The sequence below is a fragment of the Ambystoma mexicanum genome, chromosome 2p, assembly GCF_040938575.1.
Source record: "Ambystoma mexicanum isolate Mex_15411 chromosome 2p, UKY_AmexF1_1, whole genome shotgun sequence".
Taxonomy (NCBI): domain Eukaryota; kingdom Metazoa; phylum Chordata; class Amphibia; order Caudata; family Ambystomatidae; genus Ambystoma; species Ambystoma mexicanum.
Window position 1 is genome coordinate 967,491,329 of NC_090923.1, and position 18,986 is coordinate 967,510,314.

The 18,986-nt window shown below is 46.1% G+C and overlaps 1 protein-coding gene across 2 annotated transcripts in view; it reads right to left on the reverse strand.

The window, feature by feature from the left end:
- Positions 1 to 7,799: 7,799 nt before the first annotated feature.
- LOC138566978 (guanine nucleotide-binding protein G(T) subunit gamma-T1-like) overlaps positions 7,800 to 18,986 on the reverse strand; it is a 100,047-nt gene continuing 88,860 nt past the window's right edge. For both annotated transcript variants that reach the window (XM_069644770.1, XM_069644769.1), the window contains exon 3: positions 7,800 to 8,366. In XM_069644770.1, the coding sequence (XP_069500871.1) occupies positions 8,241 to 8,366 (126 nt within the window). In that variant the 3' untranslated portion in view covers positions 7,800 to 8,240. The remainder of the gene's footprint in view (positions 8,367 to 18,986) is intronic.

The following is an 18,986-nucleotide window of genomic DNA, read 5'->3' on the forward strand; positions in this document are numbered from 1 at the left end:
CCATCCTGGCACAGCAAGGTTACTACTGCTGTGCACTGGGTTACTGGTCCGGAGTCGATTTCTGTCCCATCCACAGTAGTCACCTTGTCCCTGGTAGACTTAGAACACAAAGGGAGCCCCATCTCTGCTGCCAACTCTTGATCTATAAAGTTCCCAACTGCTCCGCTGTCGATGTACGCTTCTACGGCATGCATCTTTGATGATTGTTGGTGATTTATTAAGATCACGGGTATCGCAAAGTGTGCGGTCAGTGGCTCTTTCTCATCACTCGACAAACTGACCTCTACGGTTGCCGAGCTTGGTAGTTTTCTGATTCCTTAACTTCATCCTTTTATGTGGCCACGACTGTCCTCCTTGGGGGTTTTATTGGGCAGTCTTTCAGAAAATGTCCTGGTTTTGCACAATACAAACAAAGTTGCTGTTGTCTTCTTTTATCCCGCTCTTATTTTGTTAATGGAGGTCGTATCCCTCCGATCTGCATGGGTTCTACAGCGTTGTCTAGCCCCCGTGGCGCATTGTCTTTAGGCCAAACATAAACTACTCGGGAGTCTGCTTTGGACCGGTCTGCTTTTCGGTCCTGCAACCGATGGTCTAGCTGCACGACTAGATTTATGAATTTGGTACAGTCTCTGGGGGGGATCAACTACCTGGGCCAAGACGTCCTTTAATTCGCCTCGTAAGCCTCGATGGAATAACGTGGTTCTTTTGTTTTCTGGCCACCTGGCTTCAGCAACCAGTCTATTGAAATTTGCAATGTATGTTAACAAGTCTTGGTTCCCCTGCCGGAGGGATAAAAGTTCATTATCCACTGCTTGTTCCTGGGTATGGCGAGCAAACAGTTTTTCCATTTCTCTCTGGAACCCCCCATAGTCCTGCAACAACGGATCATTATGGGTCACCAACGGCACCGACCAATCCGCTGCATTTCCACTCAAGTATGATAGTAGGAAAGCTACCCGAGCTTGGTCATTTGGAAATGCCCCAGGGTGACAAAGGAAGTGAAGGCGACACTGATTTATGAATGCTGCATACTTCCGTGGGTCGCCCGAAAATCATTCTGGTGGTGCCAGGGGAACTGTTCCAGGCAGCGTGATCTGTACTGGTGTGGGGGTATAAGATGGTGGGATAGGATTTTGCATCGGTGGATTTCCTCCACCCAGAGGAGTCTGCCCTGCCTACGATTGCAAGAATTATCTGCTGATTTCGTTGGTGCGCTCCTTGGTCACTATTAGGTCTCTCGGGAGTGCATTAGTCTCTTGTCGGGCCTCAGCACGAAGGTCCCCCAACAATTGGGGCAATTGGTCGATTTCTGATGTTTCCATGGCGCCCAGGTGGATTATTTATGTGAGGCTTCGCGTTCTGTTACGCTCACCTGGTATCCACGGGGACGCCACCCAGCCAGTTGGTCGTTGGTGCCCTTCCCAATGATTCCCTGGTGTGGGCGCGTTGTCTTTTGTGGGCGCGGGTGGTCCAGTTACTTCACTGACTACTGCCATTGTAGTGTCTTTCCGGTAGGTCTTATTGCGATTGATGTCATCATAATTCTTGCATGCCTTTTCTCTGTTCTAAATGTCTCTTTTTTATCTCCTTAGGAGCGCAGAGAACTGGATATGCTGGTTCTCACCGGGAGATGATGGCGCACTATAGCGCTATGATGCGGTAAGGAGGCGCTTTGTGTAGCGCAGCAATGTCTTGTCCTCACTGACCTGTGCTTTTCTCTTTTCGTAGGTCGCGGTGAGTTCCCAGCGCAGATGGAGTTCCGGAGCTATGCCGGCCGAAAAGCAACCAACCAGGTAAGTCTTTAAGCGCTTTGTGGTTGTAATGTCTCTCCTACCTCCTTTAATGATGTCTTTCTCCTTTTCTCAGGTCCTTCGATCCGGGCGGTGAAATCCACCAACAGAGCTGCCCAGGAGCTGCGAGCAGTGAAGGATGATGAATGCAGGTAAGATTCTGCTGCTAACAATGTTCTTGGTTTTTCTGCAGGTCCGGAATTCACCAGGCTCGTGAGAAAGCTGGACACGGTGAGCGTCACGTTGCTAGAAGCAAAGTAACGTGAAGCGTGTTGTCTTGTTCGGGTGTGGTTTAAATAGCCACTGTAAAGTAGTCCAGGTAAAGTAGTTCCTAGGCCACCACACCCGAAACACTAGACCGCATAGCTTGGTTCTACGAAACAAGCTATGTGGATGCCTCCATGTTGGCTGAAAGCCTAAATAAAGTAGTTCCTCAAGCAGATGTCTTTCCTTACTGATGAGCCTGGCGCCAATGGCGCCAGGACTGGTCCCAAGAGGGCCTGAGAAGTGGATGCCAGGCCTTATTAGTGATCCGAGCCCTGATTCCACCTGGCCAATGGGCTTGACAGTGGGGATCACGACTGAGGGTCGTGACAGCTACCTAATGTTTGACACACCTGTATGCACCAAGTAATTCATGCAAATTAAAAGATTGATTAGAAGCTAAAGTTGTGAAGTAATAATAGCAGAGCTGAGTCCCTTGCATGGCTTTGCTGGTGCCTCATCTGAACATATCCATGGAGTTGTGTGGTTGGAAGCAGGCAGAAGGCCTCAATATGTCCCATGTTTGCTATTTTTGTTGGAATTTTTGGTATTTGTATTCCCTTTTTTTAGGAGTTGGGGCTCTGGGTGGTATTTTCCTTTTTAGTGAATATAAGTTGCTGTTATGCCACTTACCGGTAGGGCTGCCTATAACCCTGCTTTGTTCAGGTAGAGGGTAGATATTATTTGGGCAACTTGTGTAGTCTTTCAAAGCACTGAAGGAGGATGAGAACATGGGGAAAAAACAACAGTCGCTCAGAGCCCTTGAAATTCTGAGACGATAGTAGTATGCACAGGCAGAGTAAGTGTGAGAATACATTTAACAGTTGAGACACAGCAAATAGCACTTACGGCGATTCTGCTGTTTTATTAGTGCGATTAAGGGGAGAAGACAAGGGAGGACAGACAAACTATCTTCATGCACATTGCATTTGGACCGAGCAAGTGCATAGACGGTCACAGTGAAGCGGGGGGGAGGTCCAAGTTCACCCAGTCGGCGGAGACAGAGGTAAAGTGCAGAGAGAGCCACTCTCTTGGGTTATTTCAAGTGCAGTGAGGGTGGGTGGATGTAGGGCCCTGAGGTAAGTGCGAGAGAGGACTGGTGTGGGTGCCTGGGATCTGTAAGGAGGAGGAGGGAGAGATGGAGAGAGCAGAGCGCTAGGTTAGCAGGGTAGGGGGAGAGAGAAGGAGGAGGAGAAGAGGAAGGTCTTGAGGGGTTTCCTGAATTTAAGGTCAGACTCAAGATTTAGGGCGGCAGGGAGGCTATTCCAGAGGGAAGCACCTGCCGAGGATAAGGATCTTCCTGCAAATCTCTGCTTGGAGAACCGGCTCACTCGTAGAAGGTTGGAGGAAGATGAGCAAAGGGTTTGTGAGGGACAGTATTTAGGTAGGAAGCGTTGTGGGTGGGACCCAGGCCCCAAAAAGCCTATTAGACAATGCAGAGGGTCTTAAACTTGATCCTTGCAGCCACAGGGAGCCAGTGAAGGGATTTCAGTGCAGGAGAGATACAGTCCCTGGGCTTGAGGCCAAGGATAAGTCTCGCAGAGGGCGCAGGGCAGAAGAAGGGAGGTTTAGGAAGAGGATGTTGCATTAGTCCAGCCTAGAGAGAACCAAGGCTCTGGAGACAGTGAGCCACTGAGGGAAAGTGAGGAAAGGTAGAGTACCTCTGAGGAGGTGTAGCTGACAGTTAAACTTTTTTGAGATGTCAGAGATGTGAGAGTAGAAGGAGAGAGTGGAGTCGAAGATGACCCCGAGATTTTTTGACTCGCAGGAGGGTGCAGGCACAGGGCCAAGGGAGGCCAGACAAAGTGAAAGTGGGAAAGCGGGAGCAGGGGTACCAATGCGAATGATCTCGGTCTTACTGGCGTTGAGGCAGAGGACGTTTGCAGCACACCAAGACTGAATAGCGGACAGACAGTCAGAAATGAGCGAGGAAGAGGAGGCGGCTGGGGGTACCCTGAAAGATAGTTGAGTGTCATCCGCATAACACTGCAAGTTAGAGGTGAAAGTGGAAATCATCTGTGCCAAGGCAGCCATATAGACGTTGAAAAACCTGGGGGAGAGGTTAGATCCCTGGGGAACACCAAAGCTTGAGAGAGCAATAGTCGAGAAAAAGGATCGAGTTCCACCTGGGATGGGCGGTCGAAAGAAAGGAGATTAGCCACGCCAGAGCTTGACCTGTGATTCCCAGGGCATCACGAAGACGTGCAATCAGGATGTTGTGTTTAACTGTGTCAAAGGCAGAGGAGAGGTCAAGGAGAATGAGGACATAGGGAGTGTTATTTGGTATTTGAAACAGGATTGGCTCAGGAGGGAGAGTATTAACCTAGAGGGTTTTCTATGTCTAGACTAGGGAGTGCCTAGCTCCATGTTGTGGGCAACTTAAAGATGGTATGGCTTTTATAAGTAAGACTAGGATTCAGTGTAATGAAGGTTATCAGTAATTAAACATGGCAATCGTAGATAAAGGGAACGGGACACAGGTGTCCTCAAAGGGACGGGTGAAATGTAATGACCCCATCGGAAAGGGAAACAAAGGAAGTGCAAAGAAAACATTGACGTGAATGCAATACCCTGTGCACATCTGCAAATGAGTGTCCTTTTGTAACCAACTTTTATCCTCATGCACATATTTGGAAAGTAGATTTCTTTAACATCTGTGATTGACGCCTTCTGCAGAGCAACGTTGCCTATAGCCATTTTGAGCCCAGCAAGATTTGGGGTACACCCTGCGGGACACAGACCATCTGAAAGCCATTCGCTATGAAGGGCCTTGCAGCACCTCACCCCTGGAAATAAAATACAAATGAACGACTAGGTGCTGGGGAGGGGCAACGTGCTTTGCTGCTTGCTTACCACCTTAAAAGAGGTAAATAACAAAACAGTCGATCTCTAGAAATGTGAAGCAGTGCCAAGTGGCTAATCTGTGACTTTTCGCATCAGAACACACCATCCTACCTACTGGAGAATAGCTTGTTAAGTGCTCCGGACTCTCTGTTGGCTGCAGACACCAATTGCTCATGGCTGATTATCTGGATATTCTCTGTGGCCTTTTCCTCACTAAGTGGCTATTTTAAGAGTAGAACATAGGCGAAATTGCCTTTCCACTCCAGTTTTCCACTTCTCGGGTGGGAGGGTGTAAATGGCTCACAACAGTAAATCCAGAGGACATATTCAGATAACCACGTGCTTGCTAGTAGCTCAAATTTAGAAAACCCATATACATAAAGTTCATATAGTTCATATCAAATCGATTGCACCACTTCATATAACTCTCCAACCAAGGATTGCTTTAAAACACACAATTGTATTCTTCTAATCGCGTGAGGCAGTATGCATACATTATCTTGGTTTACCAATGCAGTTCGGACATAGTCCGTCTTCAGGGCTAAACCCTGTGTATGCCCCTACGGAATTAACTTTGTTCCTCTAAGGTCATGACAACCTAACATTGGTCAGCAGTCCTCCCTTCTTCGGTTCTGACTTTCAGCATTGAAAGAGCAGAGGAGACGGAGGGTGTAAATGGCTCCCACAAATGATGATCGCCAGAGGCATTTACAATGGATTCAGATAGAATCTGCCTGCTCGGTTGTAATTTCAGGTGGATTCCATAGGAATACATGGTATATCCGCTAGGATGAAAAGTCATGTTTGCGGTTAGGAACCCGCATTTATACGTTGGAGCAGGAAATGAAGGGGGTCATGATATGTCTGCTACACTCACCATCTCTGCCCGACAAATGCACAACTTTAAGGCAGATCAGAAGATGGTTTGTTGTCATTCTGCTTTTTTTTTTAACTGGATAGCCACACAGCTCACATTTGTTCTATAATAAATGTGATCCCTGGCCAATATAAGGAGCAATGTTGGAATAATAGATCTCATCTGCGTAGAGGGCACACAGTTGATATGCAAAGCCAAAAACCTGAACAAAGGTTGGAGCAGCAACCAGAGGTAACAAGCATTGGCAATGCCAACGGTTTTGGCTTTTGTTCAGGTAAGGGATAAGCATTTTCCAGGTGCTGCCAAAATGTTACAAACTGGCCAATAGAGGTACCAGCTCCAAAATGGTGCAGGTATCTGGGAATAAATTAGCATTGCCTAGCAAAAGCCAATGTAATAACTCTACAGTAGCCAAGATTGTTGGCTTTGCTGATTCTGGTTTGTAATAGGGCTTGGTGAAGCACACGCACACTGCTTATAAATGAAGTGGCTGAAGGAACACTTGGTTAAGGCATTTTTATAATGCCATATTTAAATATCCAATTAAGACATTAACTCTAAGAAACTTTGAAAAAACACTGCAGGCAATTTGAGTACATAGTTTTATGTTACTGCTTAATAAATCGACTTCAAAGAGATCCCAGGAGGAGGTGTTTTGGGTGGGGAGAGGCCGGAAGTTGGTGGGAATGGTCATTGGAGTTAGCGTGGTCCTGGACCACAATGACTGAGTAATAAACCCAACAAAACCAATACGCTTTGTGTCTCTCCTCATATGCCATCTTCTTCTTAGCTGTACAACAATGCAATGCTTTCGGCTTCTGGGTGGCACACATTAGCTTAAACTAAAAATGAGAAGTTGGCACCCAGGCTCTTATGAACATTCCTCAACCACTTCTCATCATTCTCTGAGCTCTCAAACAACCATATGACCACCGGATTGCACATTCATTATAGTGGCAGGTTGTTTGGAGAGATTGCAGGCACTCCATCAAACAATTACATTTCAATGAATAAGCGTGTCCTTTTGCAGGGTGAAGTTGAATTTAAGACATCATTGCTAGCAGAGACATACTCAATTTGTTCAAAGCATATGTTGCCTTTGTTTATTACGGTAAACAGGAGATATAGAATTACCCTAAGTGGATTGTAAAATGTAGGTTTCTAGATGACACTCTTATATATTTGCATTTCACCAAATAATCAGATGGCTTTCTAGTCCAGATAATGCTTATACTAGTATGCAAAACAATTACCAGAAATGTCACACTGTGCACTCCAGAAATCCTATCTATCTTGAGTTATTTCTCCTCTATGATTCATCACGATGCTCTAAAATGTAATTACAATTGAATCTGTATTAATATTGCAAATTCCATGTTTGTGCCTTAACTCTTCTTATATTTAAAGATTGCATGAAGTGATGAGTCTTCCATGCAGGGCTGTTTATTCAGTACAACAACCTCAAATGCAGTCCTCTCATCAAGATATGCAAAGACAGCAGTAGATATCAATAGACAGTCACTGGCCATCCATCCTTACTGTAGTCATCTCAACTGTGCATCATGGAACCCTCCTGTGGCCAGCAGATGAAAGTTCCATAATGTCAGAAGTTCCATTCTGCAAAAGCCTGTTTGCTACTTAGAGGGGAGATCAGGATATAACAACTGTGTCCTAATTTTCTGAAATATCATGTACGATTTCTATTTCTAATCATCTCAATTTTTAAATCTTCAGTTACCTCTGATTCCTTCTGATAGCCATGCTGCTCATCTTGTGTACTCACCATAACCCTCCTCCTTGCATTTATTTAAAAACACTGCTTTAAACTGTGCTCCCTTCCCTGCTGAAACAAGCAGAAAAGACAGATAAGTATAACTAGGACAGGAAGCTGGCAGTGGCGTGGGGCCTTGCATCTGAGTTTATAGTCCAGGAAATAACATTGGTAAAATATAGATCTTCGTATTCATGCAGTTTGATCTGTCAAAGAACAAGTGAGTTACTACCAATCGAGGCGGCTAACATGATAGAGAAAAAGTAGAATCTTTATTCGAAATTGCACAATTGTGTACAGAGTGGTAGAAATGATTTAAGTGCTATGGTGAAGATATGTAAGAAGTAATCCTCTGTTACGAGACCTCTAAAAAGTGATCCAAGAGTGAGTAGGCATGTTATTCATATTAAAACTGTAAAAAAGTGTATAAATATTGAAAAATGTATCTGGAAACTAAAATGACAAATGGATCAATAGGAACATGAAGCCTTTGTGAAATTGTCTTTAAATCCCATCAAATAGCACAATGGATTGTGTTGTATCTTTATAGTACACATAAACATAAGCAAGATTTATAGATGAAATATTCACTCAACATTCAATTCAAGCTTGGGTAATCTTACATAGATTTTATGAGGGCTTGAAAACATGGGGGTCTCACTGGAAATAAAGCAGATTGCAATTTGGGTGCCTTTTATGCAATGACGCAGGCTCCTTTCTCTTTAAATGGGTTCTTGTCATCGGGAACACCTTTCACAAGAGGATCTTCTCCAGACCGTCCTTCAATATACAGTGTTATTTCTTCACACATTTTGGAAACCTTGGAGAGAAAAGTAAAGGGAAATATTTGATTTCAATATCTGATTTTTGTTTCTTTGCTACAAATCACCAATTTCATGCCATGTATATTCTTATTTTGTGCTCCCTCTGTCCTCTCCATCTTAGCCCAACATGCATTCAGGAGGCTTCCTTTCACATGCAGGAATGAGAAGTCCTCTTTGTGCAAGCCAATTTGAGATGATGTCTCACGAGCCCACATTCCTGAAATAAGGGCAGATCACAGTGATCCTTGTGGATCAGAGGCAGATTGAAGATCTTCTTTGAACCCTCACTACTGCTATAATTAGTCACTATTTATCAGCTCATACCGTCTTCCCAAACCCCACTGACGGTGGAGGCTACCACAGATATCCCCTCCTACAGTGGAACATAGCATTTTCAAAGATGCATCATTTGTACAGTAGTGCCCAGGTTCCAGCAACAGCAATAGAACTGCCCCTCCCCCCAGGACCTAAATAATGAAACCAATTAAATATGCCAAATTTGGTAAGAGTCCAACAACTCGATTAAACGTTTTTTCACTTTCCTATAATGAAGATCTCCACAGGGAAATTCAAAGTTTAGAGCCCGATTACTCGGAATTGGCCTCCTCCAGTTTCAAGACTTTTGACACAATTATACACGTAAGTATGAATTTGGTTATGCTTCAGACATTTTGAAAATTGCATTAGGCAAACTCGAGATGGTAAAAAAATTGAATTGCCCTATATTTCTTATATGCGCACAACATGATGTTCAGAATCATATGAATAAAAAAGTAAACTTGTTATGCAGAACAGAACTCGAAGTCAGTATGTGTAAAGTGTAATGTGCAATATTACAAAGTACCACAAGCATATGAAGAAGTGTAATGTGTGACATGATCATGTGTTTGACCCTGTCAAGGGGGGGCCAAAGACCCTCTAAACCTGGAACATGTGACCTATAAGGGCAACGCTAGAGCCTGAACTCTCCCAGAGGTGGTGTGGTGTGGTGAAGTGGAGCTGTTTGAACATCAAGATGAAGGCAGCTCGTTGTTGTGTTCTATTTTGCTTAGTTGGCGCACGCCGGATTGGGAGGGTGTGATAGAACGCAGAGAATTGTGCTTCATGAAGTAGCTATCCTGGGCTTTGGTGTGGCATTTAAACCCAAGAGAAACTACCCTGTGGAATTCCAGTGCTGGTTGCTTAAAGGCAATTCCTGCACCTGGCAATTGGTTACAGACTGTTTAAATTGGCAAGAATTGTAACTTCCCTCAATTTTATTTATTTATTTTATTTTATTTCTTATATTTACAAAGTGCTCTAAGCCCGGAGGCATCAAGGCACTGTTTGCGGGGTTACATAGGTTAAGAAGCATGTGAAACCATTACAAGCAAAAACAAGTTCTTTAGGATCTGCATTTCACAATGGCTGCCTCCTGGGTGAACAGAAAAGTCTTCAGCTGCTTGCGGAAGGCCCAATAAATCTTTATGTCATCTACATCTGTGACTACTTAACTCCATCTCAGACCCCCCCCCTTACCACTCTCTAGCTGCCAATCACCAGTTGCTTTCATGACACTCCTTCACGATTCCCCCACTGATCCTCCGTTCCATCCTCTGATCCGATTGCTTTGCTTCTTACCTTTCACAAAAGAAACACTGCTACCGGTCCTTCTGCAACCTTTTCTACCACTCTTGCCTCCACTCCTGAGCAATCCTCTCTGGCTCCTCCATCCCCACCCCAGACTTACCTCACCCTTGCACTCTGGAATAGCTAAATACTGTGCAGCAAAACAGCCTTCCTTACTGACCACTTCAGGCCATCTTTACTGACCACTTTAGGCCTTCCTTAGTGGCCACATCGACTCCAATCAGCCTGACCTATCTGTGATGTCCTTCACGGAAGTCATAGGATTACATAACATAGCAGTGAGATGCACCAAAATAAGTGAGGCACACATGTGATGTCATCAGTGATGTCATCAATGATATTTGTGATGTCATCTTTGATGTCCTGGGTGTTAGTCTTAGCAATGCACGTAGATGGTGTGAGTTATGGTTGCTTAGCTTACCATAATGGGGGAATGTGCAGTGGTTTTTGGTTGCACTGTGAAGTATAACATTCCTTTAGTGAAATTCTTATACTGAATGTACATATGTATGTATGGCAGGAAAGGAAAAGAAAGGGGCTTGCCGCTCACTTCCTGTCTGCGTGCTCTCGTTTCGTCTGTCTCCCCCCCCTCCCTCCCTCCTACTCCATGGTGCTCTCCGTCTCGCCTATCTTCTCTAACTGCTTCTCCTTTGACTATCCTGCTCTCCTCACTAAATCTGGTAGGAAAAAGTTTAAAAAGGACATCCTGGTCTCCAACCCAGGCCTCCCTATCGCTGACACCTACACTAATGCCTGCTCTAAGGAAACTCTCACTGACATCCTCTTTTTCGTGCCTTCGCCTGACCTATGGACCCTTCATATGGTCTCTGTGCTCTCTCCTTTCTCCTCCTGTCCCATTAATGGTGGCACCCGTTGGGATGTCCTCTTGGCCCCCTTCCGCTCCTCCAAGGCCATCCTTAATGTCTACGCTAATGGGACCGTCTTGGTCCAAGGCCCTCAGGCCAACCTTCACCTCTTCGATAGACGCTTCCCACACCTCATCAACTTCCTCTCCTCTCCTGCTGTCCCCCCTCCTCTATCCTTGGCCACCTTGCCTCTACCCTCGCTCCCTGCCCCCTCTCGTGCTCCTTCTTCACCTCCTTCTTCAATACCTCCGCAGGGCGTACCTCTGATCTGTACCCCTCCCCGGAAGTTCTTCAAGGATGGCAGCCTTCTCCACATTGCCACACTAAACACTCGCTCTGCCATCAAGCACTCCTCCAATATCTGTCACCTTCTTGAGGAACTGGACCTCGACGTCCTTTGTCTCACTGAGACATGGTTCACAGCCAGCTCTGCCACCAGCTTTGACACACTCCTACCTGATGGTTACAAGATCCTCTCCGTGCCCAGGCCCAACCGTGCAGGGGGTGGTGTTGCCCTTATCTTCCCTGAGTGGATTCCTGCCACTGTCACTCCTACGCAGACCTACTCCTCTTTTGAATGCCTTGTCTGCCGACTCTCTCTCTCTCCTAGCCATTCCCTTACCGTGGCTACTATCTATCGGCCACCTGGTCGAATTTCCTCCTTCCTCTCTGAGTGGGCTGACCTCTCCTCCGCACTCCTGTCCTCAACCACTCAACTCCTCTTTCTTGGCGACTTTAACATCCACCTTGATGCCTCCAGTCCCCCCACTGGTCTCTTTCGTGACCTCTGCGACTCTCTCTCACTCTCTATTCTCCCATCTGGGCCTACTCACTCTGCTGGGCACACTCTTGATGCTCTGATCTCTTCTGACCTTCCCCTCTCCGTCCCTCTCTCCACTCCTCTCTCCTGGAGTGATCACTTTCTCCTATCCTCCCACCTCACCCTGCCTACCCCACAGGCAAAGCCACCCTCTTCACTGCCACCCACCTTCTCGGTCATCCGACCCATGAAGCGTGTGTCAGTTGAGGCTTTTGCTGCTACCTTCTCGCCCCCCCCGCCCCTTCGGCTGACTCCCACCCTGACACAGCCCTCTCCATGCTCCACTCTGCTATATCTGTTACTCTTGATATCCTTGCCCCCGTCATGAGAATCCGCCTGAAGCCCAAAGCCAAATGTAACTCCTGGTATGACTTGGATCTCGCCACCCTAAAACGCAAGTGCAGGGTTGCAGAGAGGAAATGGCATGCTTCATGTTCATCCTCTGACAAACTGGCCTGCCGCCTGCTCCAAAGGCAGTACCGGCTCTCCGTTCTCACCAAGAAGAGAGCCCTTATCCAAGCCCGCATCTCTGCGGCATCAAACAACTCCGCCGAACTCTTTAAAATCTGCAAGGAGCTGGCCAACCCTGTTGCAGTCTCTACCTCTCCTGTCCCCTCCCAGGCCCTCTGCACTGCACTGGCCTCTCACTTCATCTCTAAAACTCAGGACATCCTGTCCTCGCTCTCCTCCTTTCACCTCCCTCCCTCCCTACCCGACCCTTCCTCTGGCCCTTCTGCGGTCACCCCTCCTCCCTCTTTCTCTGCCTTTCCACCTTTCTCTGCTGACGAGGTTTCCAGACAAGTCCGATCTATGAAAGTCTCGTCTAAACAGGTTCACCCCTGTTCCTACAAAACTATCAAGGACCACATCGACTCCCTGGCTCCTGCCCTGGCTGACTTTTGCAACCACTCCTTCGCCTCTGGAGTCTTCCCTTCCCCCCTCAAGCACTCCCTTGTGCACCCTCTTCTCAAGAAACCCTCTTCCGACCCCTCCTGCCCGGCTAACTATCGCCCTATCTCCATCACTCCCTTCCTGGGCAAGCTCCTGGAGAAACTGGCCATCTCCCAGCTTAACCTCCATGCTGAATCTGTGGGTAGTCTTCATGACCATCAATCTGGCTTCAGAGCTGCCAGAAGCACGGAAACTGCTCTCCTGAACATCCGTGAAGACCTGCTCTTGAACCTCGATTCCAACACTCCGTGTGCTCTCATTCTGCTCGATCTCTCCTCTGCCTTTGACACTGTCAACCATGCCATCCTGCTCAACCGTCTCCGGGAAAACCTGGGTATCACTGGTCAGGCTCTGGCGTGGTTGACCTCTTTCCTTTCAAATCGACCCTCCCAGGTCCAACTGGGGTCCTTCCTCTCCGACATCTTTTTCTCCACCTGTGGTGTCCCCCAGGGATCTAATCTCTCTCCCTGGCTGTTCAACCAGTATCTGGCACTCCTTGCCCACCGCATCGCCGCTCTCTGCCCTAATTTCCAGTGCTATGCGGACGATACCCAAATCATCTTCAGGCTACCCTCAGCCTCCCCCTCTCCTTCCCTCATCTCTGACTGTCTGTCTGCTATCCAAGAATGGTGTGCCGCCAATGACCTCTGCCTTAATGCCAGTAAGACTGAGATCCTACTCATCGGTACTCCCACTCCCTCCTTCCCTGTAGCTCTCTGGCCTGCCTCCCTTGGCCCCCTCCCTGCTCCTACCTGCAAGGCAAAAAACCTTGGGGTCATCTTCGACTCCACACTCTCCTTCTCTCCTCATATTTCTGACGTCGCCAAGAGGTCACACTACCAGCTGCACCTCCTCAGAGGTATTCTTCCCTTCCTCTCCTTCCCCCAGAAGCTCACTGTCTCCCGAGCCCTGGTTCTCTCGAAGCTGGACTACTGTAACAGCCTCTATCTTAATCTGCCTGCCTCCACTCTCCGCCCTCTGCAACTCATCCAGAACAGAACTGCGAGACTTGTCCTTGGCCTCAAGCCCAGGGACCGTATCTCTCCAGGACTGAAATCTCTACACTGGCTCCCAGTGGCTGCGAGGATAAAGTTCAAAACCCTCTGCATTGTCCACAAGGCCTTCTGGGGCCTGGGTCCTAAATACCTTCAACTCTCTCTTCCCAAATATCTTCCTTCCCGAGCCCTTCGCTCATCCGCCTCCAATTCCCTCAGGGTTAGCCGCTTCTCTAAGCAACGAGCTGGGGGTAGATCTCTCTCCGCGGCAGGGGCCTCCCTCTGGAACAGCCTTCCTGCCTCCCTGAAACTTGAGGAGAACCATCTCCGGTTCCGGAAGCACCTCAAAACCTTCCTCTTTGCTTCTGCTTTCTCTCTCCCTCACCCCTGCTGAACAGCTAATTTAATTCCTCACTGAAACTGCACTGATCCTGCAACTGGACCACTCTAAACGGCCTCGGCCCTGGGCCCTGCCACTCTCCACTTGCACTGATGCCCTGGAACCCCTTTGCACTGCGGGACTGTCTCTGTATCCCTACAGCCCCCCCCCTCCCCCAGCACTTGTTCTGCACTTACCTCACACTTGCCACCAGCTGGCCCTATTTATTTATTTATTACGTTACGCCACTTACCTTGTACTGCACTTCCCCCCCCTCCCCTTCCCCTTGCACTTTTCCCCCTCCCCCACCCCTGCACTTGCGCGATCTGAATGACACCTGGCCTAGTAAGATCGTTGTCTGTCTCCCCTTGTCCCCCCCTCCCTGCCTCGTCGCGCCTTGAAACACATGTGTATAGGCGCGTTACAAATACCATATCATATCATATCAAGTGATGCCGTCATTGATGTCATCAATGACATTTGAGATTACATCTTTCATGGTCTGGGTGTTAGAGTTAGCAGTGCACAGGGGTGGTGGCAGGGTTGGGGGCTTAGTTTACCATAACTGTCGAATTTCAGGGGGTTTTCGGTTTTAATTTGAAGCATAAAGGGGAGGTGGAAAGTATTTTTTTAGTGAAGTGTACAAGTTTTTGTTAGGACAACTTACCCATAACTTCCCCTCAACAAAGTTTTTTTTGTAGTGAATTTTACTGGTTTTTGAGAGGGGAACTTAACCATATAGTCCCCTTAACAAAGTTTTTTTTGTAGTGGATTGTACAGGTTTTTGGAAGGTGGAACTTAAGCATGACATTGTGGCAATGAAGTTGTTGTGCAGAATATACACTGTAATTATGTGATTTTGAGAGAAATGTAGTATAATCTACGTACTTGACATACATTTAACATAGAACATATGGAAACCCCTCCCTATTGATATTGGAAAGGGACGGACTGAGTGCCTGTTTGCGGACCGGGGCGGACAGGATAAACATTACCCAAAGAGGCGGGGGGTAGCTGAAAAAGTACTATTGTCTTTCACAAAAAGTGTGCAATGTAGAAGAAGGAAATAAAGATATTATAAGTAGTAATAAGTAAATATGGAAACCTGAAGATGGGAAAAGAAAACGACACATTTAATAACCATGTAGAATGAAGTGGATGGTACCATAAAAAAAAGGATGCCTCCAGCGTAATCACTTCACAGAAACTTGGCAGCCTGGAATGACAGGGGACAGACGCAGTAGTACGAAGGGAGATTACAGCAAAAGAGTGAGTGCAGGTCATTTTTTTATATGGGTGTGGGTTTTTTTTCGTATGCGGTGCAAAAATAATAATTTCTTTCTGTTGTTTTGACTCAGAAATGGCTAGTACTTTGGAGTGGCTGGAGGAGTATTTCCCGCATGGGGAAATGTCTGAAGACAGCGACAATAATGGTACACATTGCTTTGCATATGCAAAATAATAACCAGTATTTTATAGACATTTAACTTATGTATTTTTTTTTCAACAGACCAGGAAAGGAAAAAAGAAAGGGCAACAAAGAAGAGAGAAGAAGACAGGATAAAAAGGATAGAGCAGAAAATTGACATATTGAACGAGAATTTTAAAAGTTTACGGGAGTTTGTTGAGGACTGTGTGAGAGGAAATGTTTGTTACCATTGCCCCAACTGCACCTGCCCTGCTTCTCCATTCCCTACGGACCCATCCCCAAACCTTCAAGAGGAAAATAGACGTTTTGACGAAATATCCATCCCTTCTTCCCCTCACAAATCTTCTCCTCATAACCAGCCCGTGTTGAATTCTAATTCCCCCATATTTGTTTCAGTGTCTGCTTCCCCCGCTATTTCTTTAGAATGATGTGTGTGTTTTCAATGTTTTTGTACAGTAGTTGGAGAAAGAGTTTGTGTTTAAAATTATTTTTTTAAAAAAGACTTAAAATGTTCGCCAACAGCGCACCTGTTCGACCTATCCGCAAGGAATGGAATGTGGGTTCTGTAAAGGCAGTATACCTACCCTTAGTAATGTGAAGTAAGATGGATGTGATGCTTGAATGCATCATCTGTTGAAATTGTGCGTACATAAACAGAAAGGGGTGTCCAAAGTATATAATACCTTGCCGTACTGTTTGGAAACTAGATGGTTGGTACATGTGTGATGAACACACCAGATATCCGGAATGGATGTAAATGAGCAAAATGGGAGTGTGTGAAGGACTGTACAGCTGTCCGTATCGGGTGCAGCCAAAATGGTGCCGTCCGTAGAACAGGCGCAGTGGCCGGCAAGGTCGTAGGCGAACAAAATGGAGTTGTCCTAAGGACATTGGAACTGTCCGTACAGTGAACATAGCATGCGTGCACAAGCGCAGTGCAAACATAAGTATAGCGAACATTGCACCTGTCCCTAACTGTCCGTCCCACTTGTCTCGCACTTTGATGTACTTTGAGAACCCAAACACTGTCCGTAGGACACTTGCGCGCATGCGCACGTTTGATACTCTACATTTGCTGTGCAGGGGACTTTCATTACTGGCGCAGATGTGTTGAAGACCTCATTATGTGACCGCACCCACGCTCAGCGTGGGGACTAATTTACGCGGTTGGTGTGCTTCCGCAACAGTACAAAAGAACTTGTACACACAAGGCAAAGTATTGTAGAGTGTAAAAATTGTACTTTCACATATCCCAGACAATAGCCGACCTCAGGACTTGCTGTGTAAAATTTTTGGACCGCTTTGTAGGGATTGAAGACGGTCACGAGGCACACCCCTCCACCCCTACAAATGGCCACACCCCCGAGCGCATCTTCCTTGTCCTTGTAGCTATAGCAGATTGAGGTGTACTGCCTTTACTGCTGTAGTGACCAAAAGGAAAGTAATCGGTGTGGCTTCTATGGCTGCTGTTGGGTCATTAGCCTCTGCACCACCCCCAAACCTACCACCACCACCACCACCTCCCCAAGGGCCTGCAGAGAGATATACGGGTGAGGATGTAGAGAGCGAGGAAGAAGAGGACGAAGAGAATGAAGTGGAGGAACTCCACACTAGGAGCACTTGCCAGGAGTCGTGGGTGTGGTGGTTGTTTTCCGTTTATGGGAACGTACCAAAAGCTCGTGCGAACTTGGTGAGGTGTAACCAGTACGAGGTGGTGCTGAGTCGCGGGAGATTTGGTGCGTACAGTTTTGGTACGACAACCAAGAAGCGACACCTCACTTCGTTCCACACTGCGGAAATTTGCAAGGTGGTGCCATGTGAAGAGCGTAGTCGATTGATTTACTCCACAGCATCCTCCTTGTCCGATTATTGTGACGCAGTACTCTGCAAGGGGGAGAGTTTTCGAAGTGCTAACCCTATATCTTTCTCTGTTCACTTGCCCTTTCTTAACCCCGTGGCTGGTGTCCCTTCCTTAGCTTCCTTTGGCCTCTTCTCCTAGTGTGCTGTGTACTGTTAAGCAATAAACGTAAAAACAACCAAAAATTACAGAAAAGGCTCTTTTCAGAGCCGCCTTTCTCAGTATAACAATAGAATTATGAAGAGTTCTGAAAAAGTTTGCGGACAGTCGTAGGGGAAAAAAAGGAGGGTGCAAGCAGAGCAAACACAATGAAGTGTACGCTGGGAGTAAGTGGCGGCTCTGAGAAGAGTCTTTCGGTGGTGTGTTGTGTGGGTCAAAAACTGTGGATTGGTGAAAACGGATTGTCAGATAGGTTAGTGTGATTGCAAAAGAGGTCGCAATGCATTTTTTACATTGCTAAGAAAAATCTGATTGCCAGCATATGTGAGGTGGACTCCATCTCTGCGGAAAATGAAAGTGCTGCGAAACGAAATGTTTTCATTGTGGAAAGAGGATATGCCAACATCTCTTAAAAAGGCACACACATAGGTTAATTTCAGCAGCAGCTGTCACCTCCATGTTAGTTAGAAAGACAGACTCGGGAAAAGCGTATAGTGAAAAGCTGCTGCTGAAATTAACCTATCATGCAGGCACTTTTTCAAATACTACACAGATTTATTATCTGTTGTTTTTTCTTTTTCATATTTGTTAGACCCCGACAGACGTCGCATATTTGGACATATTTACCAACATTAAACCCGTTTGTTGGACGCCCATACGCCCGGTCTCCCAGTACGATTAATATAAGAGCTTTTCCTTGAGCCATTCACGGGAGCTTCTCGAGGTAAATCACTTAGTGTGCATTCATTAAGCATCTTTCTCTCTTTAAAGTTTTTCTCGTGTGTTACACAAGCAACCTATTGGGTCTCCCCCTATCTGTTTCCATCTACAGAAGGATGCATACCTTCAACTTTGGTTGCATTCACTTTTGACCCTTCCATGCAGCTTCTTTGTACAATCAAAAGACGCAGTGTTAAAGTATAGTGGAAAGAACGCTGGTGATTAAACTATCTGTAAGTCCTTCTCTAGCTCATTTTGGAACATTAGCAGCTAATTTGTCACTGTTCAATTCGTTTTATGGAAATTATCTTAACACCTAAATTATGCTAGATAATTCTGTATATGTATAGACCTTTGCTTACATAAAGTGATCATAAACTTTTGACATTTAATAAAATATGTGAACATAACTTAATATGTTTTTTTAAAAAATAGGATGTGGTGAACCTTGCCATAGTTCCTACAATTTGTGCCGCTAGTGTGCCGCCAAACTTATGTAAAATAACTCTGAGACGGATGAACGTTTGCATCTACTCCACCACACTTGACCCAGTGGAATTAAGTAAGAGATTGCTCCGATTTTTCTGTCACTCAACTACGAGTTACCTGTATGTTTTATGTCGTCTTATTTTTTAAGTGTACAACACCTGTTTTACCGTGTGTAGGCTATAGATTATATGTACTGCCTTTTAAAACTTTTTTATACATTGCAAACCATGTGAACATTACCAATAGAAGACAACTGCAATCTTTAAAAACCATGCATCTCGTCCAATTAATTAATTATGCATACATTCTTTTAGATCCACG